Raw genomic sequence first — 19,680 nt, 5'->3', positions numbered from 1 at the left:
CAGGCATTTCCTAACATTGTGTTCCACAGAAAAAGTTAAAACATGTATATAACAACATGAAGGTGAGTAAAGGATGACACACACATATATATATATAAATATATATATTTTTTAATCTCTTTATAGAGCTACTTTTACCTGATCTCACCCTCAAAAAGTTATTTTGTTGGTGTAACCTAATATAGTGAGGTTGAATAAGTCATAATACATTTTATTTTCTCCTTGAATTAAAACTGTTCATTTAGATGTCACAACATGAAGCTCATTTTAGGTTCTCTAACAAAGCAATTAGCATATTGCACAGTTATTGTTACTACAGTAAAATCCTAATACATTAATATGGGATCTTCTTCAAACAGTGTATGAAGTTTTATAGTGGTGGCTAATAACAACCACAGTTTATTGTATAAACAATAACTGTTTTATCTACAATGTGGGGTAAAGTATGGTTAGCATGGTATGGTAAGGGACTTTGTAAGGAGTTGCTATACAAAGTAAAATTCATATACATATTATGTGATTATCTTTATATTGTATACTTACTGCACTGTCCACATATGCTTCAGTCCACACTGTGTCATGTTCGTGGTCAATAACTTTTGGTCTGCTCATCACATGTAAATACCGCATCACATTCTCCTGTACATCAGCCAGGGTAGAAATCTGACTAAAATAACCTGCATAAAACACATGACCACAGCAACACCGCAAATTAACAAATAAGGTATCAGAAATGCACATAACTCAACACTGGATGATGGACCACATGGTTGATTATTATTGTAGAGCCATGACCACCAATATTCAGATTAGTAGTCAACCGAAAAAACAAGCAAAATACAAGCTACAGTAACCCTAACCATGTAGAAATTATGTATAAAGGTGTGCTGACACTTTTTATGATAAAAAGTGTTATACAATATACAGTATAATGCATTTTAAATTTAGTAATAATGTCATGTAATAGACATAAAAATTAATTATACAGAATCTTTTCATAAATAATTACGACACATCAAAACAATACATTATAACTTCTACATTTCATAATAGTGCATTATGCTCTAAAACGTATTACCATTAATAGTTATGAAGAGTTATGATCATGAAAGGTTAAAGCATGATAATATATTATAATGATGGTTAAAATTATTTATAAAACGATTGAATGTATCATATAGTGTATTTTAAGTCATTATTAATGTTTTGTAATGTATTCCGAATAGCCTTGTAATGCATTATATATACAGGCTTGTGTTGCTGGAATTTTTTATTTCCATCCTTTTAGCTGTGTTGAAAATGTGCGAGTACTACTGCAGTGGCTCCAGGTGCAGAGCTACGAATTTTCAGCATGTGTGTGTGTGAGAGAAAGAGAGAGAGTGTGTTCCTCATCCCGCGTTCATTCATCCGTGGCGCGGGCACATGGGAGTGATCAATGCTGTGCAGCCAAGGGAGCCGAGCTGACAGGAAGAGTGATTTAGGCTGAGTTGACCCTTGACCTCTGCATGTCAGCTGTGCGAGCTGAGCCAATTTCCGTCGCACTTCCATCAAGTGCTCACTACCCGCGTGATTTCCTCCAGCCTTCAAACTAATGAACCCACAGCACTGGCTCACTAACACACCGTCACGTTTGGATGCTGAACTGAAGCTTCCATACTGGGCAGGCTAATTGATTAACTAATTAGCGAAAATTTGCATTTAATGTAAATCAAAGTCAACTCATCATTTAAAAAATCTCTGAAAGTAAATGACAAACCTTTATTGGCACACGCCATCCATTTTAGATTATCAGCAAACGCAGATTCTCGGCCAATCAGGTAGGGGAATATTCTAACCTGTGCAGAGAAAGAAAAATATTTATTTGTGTTGTTTCCAATCTATATCGTTATGTATGCCTTGTTCCCCTTGGCCGATTTCTTTGCCCATTGGGCCCTCAGACATTTTTAACATGTCCTTTCAGTTGACTGTAACGGCCAGTACACCCTGCACTGCTTGTAGTTACACCACTGGTTTTACCCAATATTTATTTGTGTCATGTATCAGATTCAGAATGAGTTTTTTGCCAAGTGTTCTCATGTATACAAGGAATCGTTACAATTAGACACAGAATATAAACCAAGGTAGGGGTAAGTAAAGTTATTGAAATAAATATATGAATTTACATATGTACATGAGATATTTATTTACATTTTTGAACTACGGGGGAGTCCGTTTAATTGTTCATGTGTAAAGAAGAGGTTAAAAGCGGTTCTGGGCATTGTTCTGGGACTGTTCTGTCCAGCAGAGGTCCAGTGATGTCCTTCAGGTAAGCCAAAACCAGTCTCTCAAATGACTTCATGACCACAGACATGAGAGCAACCGGTATGTAGTCATTATGTCCAGTGGTTTTGTGTTTTTTGCTTTCCTAGTCTTTTGTTTCTGAAAGACCCAGCACACATCCTCCTCACAGATCATAAGTGCAGATTGAGTAGCAAGAGGGGGGAGGAGGGGGGTTCCAGGAGGTGTTGGTGTGTGTGTGAGGTGAAGATCAGAGCACGGGAGGAGTGTGAGACTGTGATTTTCAAACCTGAAGTAAAACACATTCAGTTCATCAGCCATTAGTTGACTCAGACTACATGAACCAGACAGTGATCAGAGAGTGCTAAAGCTGTACGTTAGACAGGGCAATATGCATCCATATGCATATGCACCATATGCAGTGGCGTAGCAGTGGTCCAGTATATTTCTGTCTCTGGTGTTGTTTGTATTCTTGCACTTCTGTAACGAACTCAGATCCTCAAGTTCACCCCGCCCCCTCTAGCTCTCACGCTCGCTCCCAATCACCAGAATATTAGTTTCACCTGCACGGTTCACTTCCTCTATATATACTTTGCCCTTTCTCCCCACACTTGTTGGTTATTGTTTAGTTACCCCTTCGCTTTGCCAGCTCTAGTGTTTCGCTAGCTTTCCCCTGTTTCTACTACTCTCGTGTTTGTCTTTGTTATATTCTGATCTCACGGCTTCGACCTTACGCTTCCCTGTATTACGCTTCTTTGGATTTTCCCATTTGTTATATACTGATTTCCCGGCTTCCACCTTACGCCCCCCTTGACTACGCTTCTCTGGATTTGCCCCTTTGTACTTTTGCCTTTCTGCCATTAAAGCAGTTTTACCCCGACATTGTGACTGTCTCTTATTGTGCGTGTTACATAATAACCAACCTCAAACCGACAGTCACAATGGATCCCACGGAGGACCTTCGCAGCTCACTAGAGCGGATTTGTGCGGCACTTTCTGCCCAAAGATCTACGGTTGGGAGACATGACCAAGCGCTCACGTCCCAGGGACAGCAGATACAGGAGATACTACTGACGGTACGTGCTATTTCGGATCAATTTCACCCTGTTCCACCTGTGTCAGTCCCTGAACCCGTTGATGAACCCAACGCATTTCCGGGCGGTTTGATGGCTCTTCGGACGCTTGCCAGGGTTTTTTAATGCAGTGCAGCGTTTACATGAAGTATCACCCCCTTTTACACTCTGACAGTGAGAGAATTCATTTTTTAATCTCACTTCTCACCGGTAAAGCACGGCAATGGGCTACCGCATTATGGATGGCCGATAGCCCCTTTCTCACTTCTTATGATCAGTTTTGCCACCAGATTGCCGTGGTTTTTGATCACCCGGCAGCTGGTAGGGATGTTGGCAGTCGCCTCATGTTTCTTAAACAGGCGTCACGCACTGCCGCAGACTACGCACTTGATTTCCGCACCCTTGCCGCGGGTAGCGGGTGGAGTGACCCCGCTTTGTTAACTGTCTACCACCTGGGTTTGAACAGCCAGCTACAGATGGAGCTAGCCTGTCGAGGAGAGTCACTGTTGCTGGAGAATTATATTCAGCTCTCCATCACAGTAGATAATCTACTACGTGACCGCGCTTTTCGCAGTCCCTCAGTCGTCCAAGAGCATTCAGTGGGCTCCAACTCGTCTAAACCCCCAACTTTCGAAAGCTCTTCCAAATCTGAACCCATGCAGCTTGGTCGCGCTCCATTAACGTTAACGTACAAGACGTTTGACCCAGAGCCTCTGTCTGTACTGTGGCAAACCGGGTCATCGTATTGCCTCATGCCCGGTCTGTCCCCAGCCTTCTCCCTCCAGAAACCAGGTGAGAACGTCCGTCATTCTCAGCATTACCCAGAAACAAGTCTGCCTCCCTGTGGTTTTGATTTGTAACAATGTCTCCTTTTCTACCCCAGCCCTAGTTGATTCCAGGGCAGCGGGGAATTTTTTGGACGATGGCTTGGTCCAAAGACTAGGTATCCCACTCAGTCCGGTCGTGCCACCTCTCAAAGTTAATTCTTTGGATGGGGCACCCCTCGGATCGGGTTTTATTTCCTTCAGAACCATGCCATTGTCCCCCCAAGTAGGCTTGTTCCACAAGGAACGCATTCAGTTTTTTATTGTTCAGTCGCCCAGGGACCCGGTAGTTTTGGGTCACCCCTGGTTGTCGCTTCACGACCCCCACATTTCCTGGCGCACGGGGGAGCTGTTGCGTTGGACTGATCATTGTCTGTCCCACTGTATCTCCCTTCCTGCCTTCTCAACCTCCGTGGAGAGCCCCGAGGGGAAATCTCCGGTCTCCATTCCCCCGGAGTATTCCTCTTACGCTGATGTTTTCGAGAAAACCCAGGTTAATCTTCCCCCACATCGTAGTGTCGACTGCGCCATCGATCTCCTTCCAGGGGTCCCGCTCCCGAAGAGCAGAGCATACCCATTAACACTGCCTGAAACCAAGGCGATGGAGGACTACATCGACGAGGCGCTTACTCTCGGCATAATACGACCGTCCACCTCTCCAGTAGCATCGGGCTTCTTCTTCGTAGACAAGAAGGATGGCGGGCTTCGCCCCTGCATCGATTACCGTGCCTTAAATAAAGCTACGGTGAAGTTCGCCTACCCCTTGCCTCTCATCCAGCCGGCCCTTGAACAAGTCAGTAAGGCCAAGGTCTTCACAAAGCTTGACCTCAGGAGCACATACAACCTCGTACGCATTCGTAAGGGGGACGAGTGGAAGACTGCGTTCATTACCACCAGGGGGCACTACGAATATTTGGTGATGCCATACGGCCTCGCTAACTCCCCCTCGGTGTTTCAGTCGTTTATGAACGAGATCTTCCGAGACATGCTGGACCAATTCCTCGTCATCTACATAGACGATCTTTTAATTTACTCTTCCACACTCTTGGAACACACCAACCACGTCTCGAGGGTGTTACAGAGACTGAGAGAGCATGACCTGTTCGTTAAAGCTGTGAAGTGCGCCTTTCACTGTTCCTCCATCTCCTTTCTGGGTTACGTCCTGTCTGCAGGAACCATGGAGATGGAGACCCACAAGGTTGCCGCAGTCCTGTCCTGGCCGGAACCTAGGACACTGAAGGAGCTCCAACGGTTTCTAGGTTTTGCCAACTACTACAGGTGCTTTATCCGAGACTTCAGTAAGATCGCCGCACCCCTCACTTCTCTGACACGAGGTAACCCGAAGTCCCTCACATGGAGCGCACCCGCTCTGCAAGCCTTCCAAGCTCTTAAGGACGCCTTTACCACTTCCCCTGTTCTCCAACAACCCGATCCCACTCTCCCGTTCGTGGTAGAGGTGGACGCCTCTGAGGTGGGGGTGGGAGCTGTACTCTCACAACCACACGGGACTCCCGCTAAGCTATACCCTTGTGCCTTTTACTCCCACAAACTTTCCTCCCCCAAACAAAACTACGATGTCGGGAATAGAGAGTTGCTGGCTATTAAGCTAGCCCTCGAGGAATGGCGTCATTGGTTGGAGGGCTCTAAGTTCCCGTTCGTGGTCTTCACCGACCACAAGAACCTAGAGTACCTTCGCTCGGCCAAGAGGTTGAACCCCAGACAAGCCAGGTGGGCCCTCTCTCATCTCTTCAGCTACGGCTCTGAACTCCCGGGGCCGGAGACGATTCTCCCTACATCGTGCGTCGTAGCACCTGTTAGGTGGGAATTGACGGAGGCCATCCTACAGGCTCAAGGTAACGAGCCCGCGCCTCCTCAAACCCCCCCAACAAGATGTACGTATCCACCATTATTCGCCCTCAGCTCATGCAGTGGGTCCACACCTCCCTTTGTTCCGGCCACCCGGGTATCACCCGTTCCACTGAGCTTCTTGCAAGGAAATTTTGTTGGCCTTCACTCAAGGACGACGTCCATGACTATGTCCTCTCCTGTCCAGTCTGTGCCCAGTCCAAAACTCCTCGTCTCCTTCCCGCTGGGCTCCTCCAACCTTTGCCTATACCGGATCGGCCATGGTCCCACATTGCTATGGACTTCATCACCGACCTACCTTCCTCCGATGGTCGGACGGAGATCCTTGTGGTGATAGACAGGTTTTCCAAGATGTGCCGCTTGATTTCCCTACCGGGACTACCCAACGCTACCCAACTGGCCGACCTTATGATCAACCACGTCTTCCAGAACTTCGGCATCCCCGAGGAGATTACGTCAGATCGAGGGACCCAATTCACTTCTCGCTTCTGGCGAGCCTTCAGCGACAGACTAGGCATCCAACTTAACTTCTCCTCGGGATACCACCCCCAAACCAATGGCCAGACTGAGCGCCTTAATCAGGAGATAGGTAAATACCTGAGGGCCTACTGTGCCCAGAACCAGGGAAACCTGGCACACCTACCTCCCTTGGGCCGAATACGCCCAAAACAGCCTGGTCAGCTCTTCGACTCGTCTCACCCCTTTCCAATGCATCCTGGGCTATCAGCCACCCCTTTTTCCTTGGGAGGCCGATCCCAGTGACGTCCCGGCGGTGGATGCCTGGGCCCAGAAGTGTACCCAGGACTGGAGAGCCACCCATGACCGTCTACAACGCTCCACCCAGACCCAGAAATCGAAGGCAGACCGCCGGCGCCGACCTACCCCTATGTTCCATCCGGGCCAGCGGGTGTGGTTGTCGACCCGAGACATCCGTCTTCGTCTACCCTCCAAGAAGCTAAGCCCTAAGTACGTCGGCCTTTTTAAAATTATTCAGAGAGTTAACCCTGTCACGTATAAATTGCTTTTGCCACCTCGCTACAAAATTTGTCCCGTGTTTCATGTGTCCTTCCTCAAGCCCGTGTTTTACAGCCCCATGTTCCCGCCCACGGTATCCCAGACACCCCCTCCACCACTCGATGTCGGAGGTCAGCCCGCCTACACGGTCCGGGCGTTGTTAGACTCCCGACGTCGGGGTGGCGAGTTGCAGTATCTGGTAGACTGGGAGGGCTACTGACCTGAGGAACAGTCGTGGGTACGGTCGAGGGATGTCTTGGACCAAGCCCTCAAGCTGGATTACCATCGCCAGCATCCCGATCGTCCCGCACCACTTCCCAGAGGTCGCGCTCCTCGCAACCGAACGCGGCCGTCCGGAGGGGGGAGTACTGTAACGAACTCAGATCCTCAAGTTTACCCCGCCACTTCTAGCTCTCACGCTCGCTCCCAATCACCAGAATATTAGTTTCACCTGCACGGTTCACTTCCTCTATATATACTCTGCCCTTTCTCCCCACACTTGTTGGTTATTGTTTAGTTACCCCTTCGCTTTGCCAGCTCTAGTGTTTCGCTAGCTTTCCCTGTTTCTACTACTCTCGTGTTTGTCTTTGTTATATTCTGATCTCCCGGCTTCGACCTTACGCTTCCCTGTATTACGCTTCTTTGGATTTGCCCATTTGTTATATACTGATTTCCCGGCTTCGACCTTACGCCCCCCTTGACTACGCTTCTCTGGATTTGCCCCTTTGTACTTTTGCCTTTCTGCCATTAAAGCAGTTTTACCCCGACATTGTGACTGTCTCTTCTTGTGCGTGTTACAACTTCACAGGTAAGGTTAGCTTTATTAAAATCTCCAAGAATAATAATAAGTGAGTCCGGGTGTTGTTGCTCCGTGTCTGTGATGTGATCAGCCAGCTGATGCAATGCTGCATTCATGCATGCTTGTGGCGGGATATAAACACTCACCAGAATAAACGAGGGAAACACCCGTGGTGAGTAGAAAGGCTTAAAGTTGATGAAGAGCACTTCTAAATTAGGACAGCACATCTTCTTATACGCTGTTACGTCTGTACACCAAATTTAGTTTATGTAAAAGCATGTTCCACCACCTCTTGTTTTCCCCAATGATTCCGCAACGCAATACGCTCTGAACAGCTGGAAGCCCGGCAGATGAAGCGTGCTGTCCAGGATATCTTCATTCAGCCAGGTTTCCGTGAAACAAAGAGCAATAGAGTTAGAAAATTCCTTATGTGTTTGAGAGTAGTTCGTCCGTTTTGTTGGCGAGGGAGTGGATATTCGCCAGATGAAGACTTGGCAGCAGAGTCTTAAAGCCACATTGATGAAGCTTCACAAGCGCCCCGGCTCGCTTCCCTTGCGTGCGTATTTTGGATCACTTGTAAAGCATCACTGCACTTCCAACTAAGACACCTAATAAAATGTGAAAATAATCAAACACCAGCAAAAAATGATCAGGTATGCTCTGCTGAATATTCAGCAGTTCATCCCCGGTGAAACAGATCGGGAAAGAGTGACAAAAAACATGACAGACAAACAAAATAACAAAAATGCTAGAAAGATCCACACTGAAGCTGCCATCTGCGGCGCCAGATGCATAACAAGCATATGTTTATGCTCTAACATGTTTATTTATTTTGCTGTTATATTCATTTATAGTGTAGCATTTCCAGTAACTATTTTAGCTACAGTTTCCAATGAGTAGCAGTGTAGCATTATAAAATGCTAATGCCTGTTTTACATTACACGCCGAAGCAGCACGTGAGACAAACCGAAGCACTGCATCATGACAATTTCTTGTGTGTGTGACTTTACACCAGCTGCAGAAACTGCTGCGCTATATACACAAAATAAAGCTACATTTTTATTAGGAGAGAGCGATTGATGTATTAGTAGCTTGATCATCATGAAATCTTATTTACATGATGCTGGTGTTATCTAATGCTGTCTTGTAGAATTATTAAATGTAGTGACAGCCAGGGCATGTTTGCGATTTCTGAAACCCAAACAACCGACCAGCTCAGGCCCCAATTTAGAAAATATTTGCTTAAAAATTACATAAAATTTATTTTAAATTATCATTTTAAATTCATCCCCTCAGACATTGTAGCCAAGTACATTCATAATGTTTAATTAAATAAAAATCAATTAAAGATAATACATGTTTTCCAGTTTTTTCACAATACAGTGAAAAAAAAATCAATACATATATTTATACAAAACATTTTTTCTATCTTTTTTTTTTTTTTTATGAACAGGGTGTGCAACACATACTATTTCACTCACTAACATTCTGGAATTCAGTTGTCATTTTATTATTATAACCCAACAATTATTTATTGATGTTGAGTTGGTCATTATAATATGATAAAGTGTTATTTTTATAACTTCGATGATTTGTTGTATGCAATAGTAATATATTTCTGTCTTATTTATTTTACTTTCACGTGGAGGTCATATTCTGATGCTGGAGGTTGCAGTGTATTGTTCAACATGTAGACATGTACCACAACCAGGGTTGGGGAGTAACGGAATACACGTAATGGGATTATGTATATACAATACAAAATATAAGTAACTGTATTCCACTACAAATTGAAATAATTGGTAAATTGGAATAGTTACATTAAAAAAGTTTTTTGATTACTGAAGAGATTACTTTATTACAGTATTGGCTCATTTGGTAATGAACATCATTTTACAGGCTAGAGCACCATCTACAAGATCCCCCTATGCACTTAAAAGGCACGTGTTTGTGAACTGGTGCTCTTCATGTGGTAAAGACCCGGTCAAATGCCCCATAACTGAGATTCTGACATTCCGGATGGACGCTGGTCTTACCCCGTCAATGCTCAAGGTTTATGTAGCAACAATCTCAGCATACCACGCACCAGTGGCTGGCTCCTCGATAGGCAAACATGATCAAGGCCTCATTTAAATGGGTCGGTGACATGCAGGTACTGTCGACTGGCAGCTCACGCCTGGAGTTTGGTCCAGATCTGTATTAAACCTAGAAAAGGCTACGTGCCTAAGGTTTTATCAACGCCCTTCCAGGCTCAGGTGGTTCCTTTGCAAGGCTTCTTCCCCACCATTTAATTCAGATAAAGTGCAGTTTATGCACGTTATTCCCGGTGACGATGGTCATTATGGCCAAACAGTTCAATGTTAGTTATATCAGACCAGGGGACATTTCTCCAAAAAAGGTCTTTGTCCCCATGTGCACTTGCAAACTGTAGTCAGGATTTTTTATGTAAGTTTTGGAGAAGTGACTTCTTCCTTGCTGAGTAAGCTTTCAGGTTATGTCGATACAGGACTCATTTACTGTACTTGTCTACCTGTTTCCTCCAGCATCTTCACAAGGTCCTTTGCTGTTATTCTGGAATTTTCACTTCTGATTTGCATTTTTCACACCAAATTACGTTCATCTCTAGGAGACAGAATGCATCACCTGAGTGGTATGATGGCTACGTGGTCCCATGGTGTTTATACTGTCGTACTATTGTTTGTACAGATGAATGTGGTACCTTCAGGCATTTTGAAATTGCTGTCAAGGATGAACCAGACTTGTGGGGGTACACAATTTTTTTCCTGAAGTCTTGGCTGATTTCTCTTCTGCAAAGAGGCACCGAGTTTGAAGGTAGGCTTTAAAATACATCCCCAGGTGCTCCTCCAATTGACTCCAGATTGCCAATTAGCAATCAGAAGCTAATTGGATAATTGTCTTAAGCCTTGACATAATTTTCAGGAATTTTCCAAGCTGCTTAGAGACTGTAAACTTCAGACCCACAGAATTGTTATATACTCAATTAAAAGTGAAACAATCTGTCTGTAAACAATTGTTGGAAAAATTACAAAACTATAGTTTTCTAATATGAAATCAGTGGAGTTTTAATGACTTCAACTTAAGTGTATATAGACTTCTGACTTCAAATGTATGCACTTATATATGTCTTATAAGTCATCGGCCTGTGACTCATTATGCATATCTCTATTAAGTGTTATACCTCTGGGGGCGTTACATCACATAATGCTGCATGATGAGATACGGTTCCACATAGTGCTTCGAAAGGGAATGTCTCTAGTTACATATGTAACCTCGGTTCCCTGAGATGAATGGAATGGGACATTACGAAAGCTGGCCACACTATTACTTCAGAGTTTCAAGATACGAGTGACTCACTCTTGTCTCTCTATCAGAAAATCCTGAAGAAATGGGGATTGAGCACCCACTTATATAGGCGAACTGCACACCTAGAAGGGCGGGGCTCAAACACCATTGCCAATCAGAGAATTGGAGTGATTTAATAAGGGTTTTAATCAGGTCGTCTAAGAAGGACTCCCCATAGTGCGTACAGCAATACGCGTTCATCTCTGGGAATGGAGGTTACACGTGTAACCGGAAATGCTTTCTATAGTAATACAGTATTGTAACCATGACTGTAGTAACTGTGGTTGTATTTGTCATTACTTTGGTTGAAATACAAATATAACGGTAAAACAATGATTACTGTAGTAAAACCATGGTTAATTTTCGCAAGTGACTGTAATCCAAATTAAATATACAGTATTTATAACTATCAGGTGATATTATTGAATTCTGCAATCTTTTGATGTTATATATCTAAATATATTTGTCTTTAAATATCTTCAATGTAGTTAGCTACTTGTTAGTATCTTGTAGATTAGCTAACTACTTTTTTTAAAGTGTAACTTGACTGTAGTTTAACTACTTTAGGTTGCGAGTAGCAGCTTGGGAAGCTACAGTTTCAAATTAGATTCCCTAACACTGCTGCCCATGAAGAGTATTCAAAATAAGTCATATATTCGGTTCAATTTCAGTGAGGATGCTGCTTTAGAAGGTAAATGCCTATGTAGGCTAAAGACAGCAAGACAGCTCAAATAGATTTTGGAACATTGCCTTTGTCTCACTAGAATGTTTGTGGTATCTAACACACTGAAAACACTCAAAAAGCAGTTTCTCTGCTTTTCAACAACAACAACAACAACAACAACAAAAAAATCTGTTCATATTCCACAATGCAATTTCCAAACGTCAGTATAAAATTTGATTATTTGACTACTCATTAGAAAACAGCTGCCATGGCACATTTACTGTATTTAATTTCACAACTGGTATAACAAATAAGCCAGGAAATGTTTTGCCATATGTTTTAAGATTAAATATTTTATGCATTAATTCGTCCACTTGTTCATAAAAGGCAGGGGTGCAACTAGAGATTTGTTAAGGGGTATACCAAACAAATATTTTTCGCTAATTTCATTGTCTGCAGAACAGCATACTGCAACACAAATTAAGTAAAGTTACACTTTGTTGCAGAATAAGCTACAGGCATCTTGTCGGGATAAAAAGATGTTTAGATTATGTTTAGGCTTTAAAGGATAAGCATTTTTAAAATATGTTGTATTCTCAATCTTCTCTTTTTATTTGTCTATCATTCAATCTCCAGCTCTCCCTCTCTCCTTCATCTCTCCATTTCTCAGTACATTGCCCCTGTCTCCCATGTATAAATGGTTTTCAATTCCAACCAATACTGACCGGTTACACAGCAGTGGTTCAGTGGCAATTCATACACACACACACACACACACACACACACACACACACACACACACACACACACACACATGTTGTGTTTCCATGTTTTATGGGGACTTTCCATAGACATAATGGTTTTTATACTGTACAAACTTTATATTCTATCTCCTAAACCTAACCCTACCCCTAAACCTAACCCTCACAGAAAACTTTCTGCATTTTTACATTTTCAAAAAACATAATTTAGTATGATTTATAAGCTGTTTTCCTCATGGGGACCGACAAAATGTCCCCACAAGGTCAAAAATTTCAGGTTTTACTATCCTTATGGGGACATTTGGTCCCCACAAAGTGATAAATACACGCTCACACACACACACACACACACACACACACACACACACACACACACACACACACACACACACACACACACACACACACACACACCTTCTGCACACTGTAAAAATGCATTTCATCCCCCACCAAATAAGACATGAGAAGCAGACTTACACGCAGCAAATTCAGGCCAGGAATATCTGTTTAACATGTTTACGTGCATGCCAAGTCCTTTATGAACACATCTGGTAGTTCAAACCCTAGCACTGTAGGCCAACACTGGTTTATGAGGTCAATCAGGTGACTGATTCAGCACTGCTGAGGGCAGGTACATGTGCAATCTTTCCAAATCAAATTAACACTTTTCCCCCATGTTTGAAGAGTGTCAAATACGCCAGTGCTGTCAGCAATCCAATACACATTAAAACACTTTTTCAAACAACCACCGATGGGGAGTTTGCCTGAGGAATGGAGCACAATTCCTCAAAATGTCAACATGTTCTCACAAGGGAATTATGCACTCAAGTAGGGGTGAAAAAATTCAATGATAACTAAACATATAAAGTCTAGGAAAACATATTAACCTTAGACTTTAAAATAAGTAGATATACTGTCCAAGGCATTCTTGAAAGAAAGAAATTAGCTACATAATATATTAATAAGTACATAATAAGTACATTAGGAATTTATTTTTGATGGTCAAATAGTCATCAACAACCTACTGGTTGGTTTTTAGTTTTGATATTGTTTGTGGTGCCATAATGATGTAGCGTCATAGAATGCTAAATCAGTCAGATTGGGTTCAGATTGGTTCAAATCTTCATCCATATTTGGGCAGAGAGACATGTGATTGGTGACTGTTACATATGGCCACCATGAGATGGTGCCAAGTACATGACCAAAGATCACTTAAATGGCACGGAATGAAACTCATTCTGTGAAATTACTAAAATGATATCAGCATGCTATGCAAACCTTTAGTCATTGTTCAGTTTCCATGTGTAATTAGACCTTATGTACAATCATTATGTTTTATTTTTTAGGAGAGGCATTTGGACACTTGGGGAAGTTTTTGTGCACTACGATGAATTATATTTGTAATGCTATAACTTTTGATTGCTTTGATCAATCAACACAACATTTTACTCAGTTACAGTTGACATGATTGGGAACAAAACAAAAGCTCTGAAAAGTTTTTCAGAGCCACCATATTTACACCCAGAGATATATAATGTAATGTAAAAAATGAAGAAAAGATTTGCCTCAAGTTTTTTTGTGATTTTTTTCAGCAGTTTCTTAGTGTAAAAATGTATCATAATATGTATCATTACAAATTTTTAAATGTTTCTTTACAATGATATCAAACACTTGACCCTCCTTGTTTTTTTATGTGTCTAGTTATATGCCTTTAATTTTGGGTATGCCACTGAATCTGAGATTCTTTAAAAACACCCTTAGTTCTGTTCCAATGCATTGTAAACTGTCTAGCTGTTCTGAGTGAGAGAATGTACTTTATGTAAATGCTCCTAAGAAGCCGGTGAACAGAAAACCAGCCTAATGATACAAGGCTTCCTTAAGACCGATAAAGGCTAGGTCTCATCGTGGTTGGGCATTCTAACTTTTCAAAGTATGCTCTATTGACTATGAAGCATTCTACAGCTACAACTGCTTTGTGAAACTTTTTAGTACAGTCAACTCCAGGGGCATGTACAGACGCAAGGCCAAAGTATACTTGAAGTCTTGCTCCCAGTATATGTGATGCAAAATTTGTCATCAGCACTATACGTGCTGACTGTCCATCTTCAGCCCCGATTTTCTTGACATGCGGGCAGTTCATGTCTGTGTGTGTCGTCTGCTCATTCGCCTTCCATTGACTGTACATTTAAAGCTGCCCTATGTGCACTATTTTTTGGTAAAAAATTAACAAATTGACATTATTGATTGAGTACATAAACAATCAGTGTTCAAAACAATGTCCTTACCTTACCCTGATTCACTACTGTAAGCCTATAAAAATAATTTGTATTTTGAGCTGTGAAATTGGGAGATGCATCTGCCAGAAAGAGCAATGCCATAACAAGATTGACGTAATGTATTCTTCTGCAAATTCCTTGCAATTTTAAGTCGCTTAAGAGCACAAAGTTTCGTAGTGCAGCTTTAACAAAGCATATAACACTACAAAGTAGTTGTAGTGGGCATGAGTCGCACATGTCCGTATGGGCTTGAGGTAAGAAAAATAAAAATACTTTGAAAGGCCGAACGCTCGACCATGCACGAGACATAGCATTAATCAAGTAGTTATTCTGGCAACCCACCGACTAGTCGATATGAATACTTTTTTATAATGCTTTTTATTTAATGCTTTTTTTACTTGACAATGCTTGGTATTTATGTTTTGATGAATTTATTTTTTACTCTTGAACTCTCTTATTAACAGTCTTTAGCTTACCTTTCGTTCAGGCCAGTTATATTTGGCAAAAACATCATCATACATTGCAGTCGCTCCGTCTGTTACCAGCATTATCGCCTGGCTACATGAACTACCACGTCCTGTCTGATTAATCTACAGAGAGAGAGAGAGAGAGAGAGAGAGAGAGAGAGAGAGAGAGAGAGAGAGAGAGAGATGGAAAAAAGAGACATGAGAAAGTGATACAGACAAAAGAAAGGTTATTACAAGAATTTAGAACAACAGAAAATAGAGACACATTTATTGTGAATGAGAGCTTAGTATGACATTCAGAATGAACTAAAAATAATAAATAACCTCAGTGATATTCAATAACTCATAAACCTAATTTAATCCATTAGAATGTATTTATATGATTAAATGGGTTATGTAATTTCATTTAAGATTATTTTGGTTTTTCTATAGCTCTCTAAATCAGAAATGGAGTGTTAATGGAGTCTAAAATTCCATGTATTGGTTCAGAAAAAAGTATGTATTTATGCATGTATGCCTTAAAGAACGTTATCATACGTAGCGTTTGGTTGTTATGCACAGGTGAGGCATGAAAAATGTGTTGTTAACTACAAGTTAGGTTTTCCTTTATGCTATTGGCTGCTGAGTGTTTGAAACCCTCAGCCAATCAAAAAGATGTGCTGATATATTCCAGTAAAGAAAGAGTTTTTTAATCGATTGTTCATCGTGACTGGTGTAGAATTGGGGGAGACGGGGGGCACACGTGAAGGCGTGTAGGTCTGTAACCCACACAAAACTGGAATGGTGTTTGCGTGCCTGCATTTGTGGCTTCACGCCTAAAAGGGCGGGGCTTAAAAACCATAGCAAATCCTGGCTTTATTGTAGAAGAGTTTCCACTGGGTGGTGTAGAAGGACACACCATATATGCATCAGCTTAGTGACGCAATGTGTCATTCCGCTCGTCTCAGGGAACCGAGGTTACATACGTAACGACATGTTTTCTTATTATAGGGCTTCCCTTAGCATCCACAGAAATACAGTACGTCCACTTAGACGATTAGACAATTGTTATATAATTTTTACATCAGCGCTGTTGCATAATAAGAAAATTAGCAAATAATTGTAAAACCAGTTAACTCTCAGATGGTAATCTAACCATCAAAAACTCACACTGAGGCATCCCTACATTTAATGTACTTTTTTATTTATCTGTGCCCAACGAACCCAAGCTACGTCGCAGGCCTGCTACGGGCCCACTACAGTTAATATTTACGTTTATATATTATGTTGATTCTGAGTTTTAAAGTACTCTGAGTGAAAAGAGGGTTAACTGTGACATTTATATAGTTGATAGTGTCAACAACTATTCAGTTGTAATTGTAACAGAAACGTAGCACTTTAGAAGCAAATTGTATTTCATTCTTATGGGAACATTTGAGTTACAGCTTAATTAAAAGTTACTGTGCATTTCTATTTTATTTATTGTGGTTTTGTTTGTTGTATATTCAACATCTGTGGTTACTTTAATTAAATTCTTATATTTTTGCTACGTGAACAAAATGGGTATTTCATTCTTTGAGTCTGAAATATACATTTACTTGGGTAAACTAACTTAAGTATTTACAAGTAATTGATAAGAGTATTCTATATAATGTTATATAGAGTGTTACACCTTTATAGGCATATAGTAATTGAACCAGGTACCTCCCTACATAATTCATAAAAGGAAGGAATGTGGTGCTACACTAACAACTCTACCAATAGGATGTATTTCAGCTAGAACAAAAGACTCAAACAAGAAAGGAAACTGGAGTTATGTGTGCAGTACATGCCTGTAAGAGGCCCAATTGCTCAGAGGTTGCTAATATTTGCTTAAACAAAAATGAAAATTCTCTCATCATGTACATTTACCTTTGTGCCGTATCAAACTAATTTGATGTTCTTTCTTCAGTGGAACACAGCCAATTATATTTTAATAGTAGATGATGTGTGTTTGTCCATACAATGCAAGTCAACGGGGTCCAAAAATGTCAAGTTTCAAAAAGGATAGAAAGGCAGCATAATCCATACAACTCAAGTGTTAAATTCAATTCTTCTGTGTCAAGAATCAGCTGAGGCAGGACCCAAATGCCGAGTAAAAAACAAAAAACTTTATTAATACAAAAATTAACAAAGACAGAAACTCAAACTATCCCGATGGGGAAAAACAAGGTAAAAGATGGGCTGGAGGAAAAAGGGAAAAACATGCAGGACCGACTAGACAGGGAACAGGACTGACTCGAACAAGACCAACAAACAAGATAAACTGGCACGAGACAGCACACACAAGGAGACTAAAGTAGGGAGAGAAATCAAATGGGTTAACAAGCAGGGCAAGTGTGACTAATGAAAAAATAATAAGCAAAAAAGGAGGCGGGGTATGACGCAAAACAAAGAGACACGAGGCAAAGCAGATACAAAACAAAACCAAGTGCTCTCACAAAAACATATACTCTCAAATGGCACGAGCTTCTATCGCCAAGACAATAGGCAACATGTGCTCATGCGAACTGACAGATAAGATGAGAGAATGCACGGCAACACTAGCAAAGAAATGCCATACATTCTCACACTAAACAAAGCCTGGGTGTATATGGAGAGGCAATCACCATGCGATGCATGCAACAGGCGACAAAACAAGACACCTCAAACCGAAGTGACCGAACCTCAGCACAGCGTGAAGATAGCTTACAACCTGGGCTTGCAGCGCAACACGAAGCACGTCCTTGGTCGTGAGAGACAAAAATAAACGACTGATATTAGTGCATGCCACCAAGATGGCATAGGCGCATTGCACCCACGCCAATAACAGACAGAATGTGGAGCATGCGTGTCCGGATCTCGACACCAACCGAAACCGAACCAGACAAGGAAGTCAGACATAGAAAGATGATGTCATGGTCCTGTCACACAAAACCCAGACTGATATAGTGACAAGACCGTGACACTCTGAAAAAATATGATCGGTTAATGAAACTACTTTTCCAATATTAAACTTGGTATCCGCAGTCTCATTGGGTGATAATAATTTGAAGCTCGATTACACTTCCTGGCGCTCGACGCATGTGCAAAGAGTACAGTCTTAGTGACGCAAGCATGAACATGCACAGAGCACTTGTATAGCTTTCTGTATGTGTCAAGCATGATGAAGTGTGTGAGCTAGATGTCAAGATTTTCATATGGATTTCCTTTGTGCTGCATTTATGCCCTTTAAGTTAAGTTTTGGACCCCATTGAATTGCGTTGTATGGTGAGGAGGGTTCACATTCTGAAACTTCACTCATGTGGCTAAAATGGGCATACAGTACATTTCCAGGAGGTACACACTTGACTCGACTGCACACACTAGCACTGGAGCTGATTGCGTGGAGCAGTGCACATTTATTCATTATGCGCAAAGCATGTCCGGGGCATAATAAACACAAAAGCGGATTTACTGTACAGAGAATTGAGACTTCACCCGCAAGTGGCGAGCCAGGTGTGGTAAAGATACGGGCAAGCCGTCATATCTATTTGCAATGCCAGAAAATTCTGTCATCTGAACCTGTACCAAAAGCAAAATCATGTGAGAGAGACCCAGCGTGTGCTTATACAGACCAAATGCCAGCCAGAGAAAATTACAATTTAAGATTTTAAACTAAACCTTATTATACTTCAGCATTCAATTTGATTTATATCTGTATGTATAGTGTCTTATAATGCATCGGCAATGTGAACAAGTTTATCTTGCCAAGAAAGCTTGATATACGGTGACAAAAATCTTTGGAATTAGCTGGTTTTCTGCTTTAATTGGTCATAAAATGGGATCTCATCTTCATCAACGTCACAAATATAGACAAACACAATGTGCTTAAGCTAACAACACACAAACAATTATAATCTTTCATGTTTTTCTTGAACAAACTTCACAGTGCTGTGGAAAAAGTAAGTAAACCATTGGATTTAATAACTGGTTCCCCGTCTGTCTTTCACTCAACTTTGTATCGAATTAAGCGACACTAGGGGACTTTCTTGAAGGCCTCGGTTACCTCTGAACTTGAGAAAAGGCCAATGAGAATTTGGCACATAGAATTTGCATGTCACTCCCCTGGATATACGGGTATAAAAGGAGGGACTCGTGCATCTGTTCATTCAGAATTCTTCTTCGGAGCTGAGCGGTTGTGTGATCAGCGAGCTGAGATCACTTCTGTTCCACTCACCTCTGTAGAGCGTCTCCTGTTGGATCTATGGCGCAAACATCTCGGCCATCTGGGCATCAGCCTCAGACTGGGCTTTCTCC

General features: G+C 41.7%; 1 protein-coding gene across 2 annotated transcripts in view; it reads right to left on the bottom strand.

Moving 5' to 3' along the window:
• Window positions 1-19,680, bottom strand: part of cacna2d3 (calcium channel, voltage dependent, alpha2/delta subunit 3) — an 81,192-nt gene that overhangs the window by 36,011 nt on the left and 25,501 nt on the right. For both annotated transcript variants that reach the window (XM_052101544.1, XM_052101545.1), the window contains exons 11-13: window positions 15,394-15,507; window positions 1,757-1,835; window positions 544-677 (exon numbers count right to left, since the gene is read on the bottom strand). In XM_052101544.1, the coding sequence (XP_051957504.1) occupies window positions 544-677; window positions 1,757-1,835; window positions 15,394-15,507 (327 nt within the window). The remainder of the gene's footprint in view (window positions 1-543; window positions 678-1,756; window positions 1,836-15,393; window positions 15,508-19,680) is intronic.

The sequence above is a fragment of the Xyrauchen texanus genome, chromosome 32 (assembly GCF_025860055.1).
Source record: "Xyrauchen texanus isolate HMW12.3.18 chromosome 32, RBS_HiC_50CHRs, whole genome shotgun sequence".
NCBI lineage: Eukaryota > Metazoa > Chordata > Actinopteri > Cypriniformes > Catostomidae > Xyrauchen > Xyrauchen texanus.
This window is presented reverse-complemented; position numbering and strand designations above follow the sequence as displayed.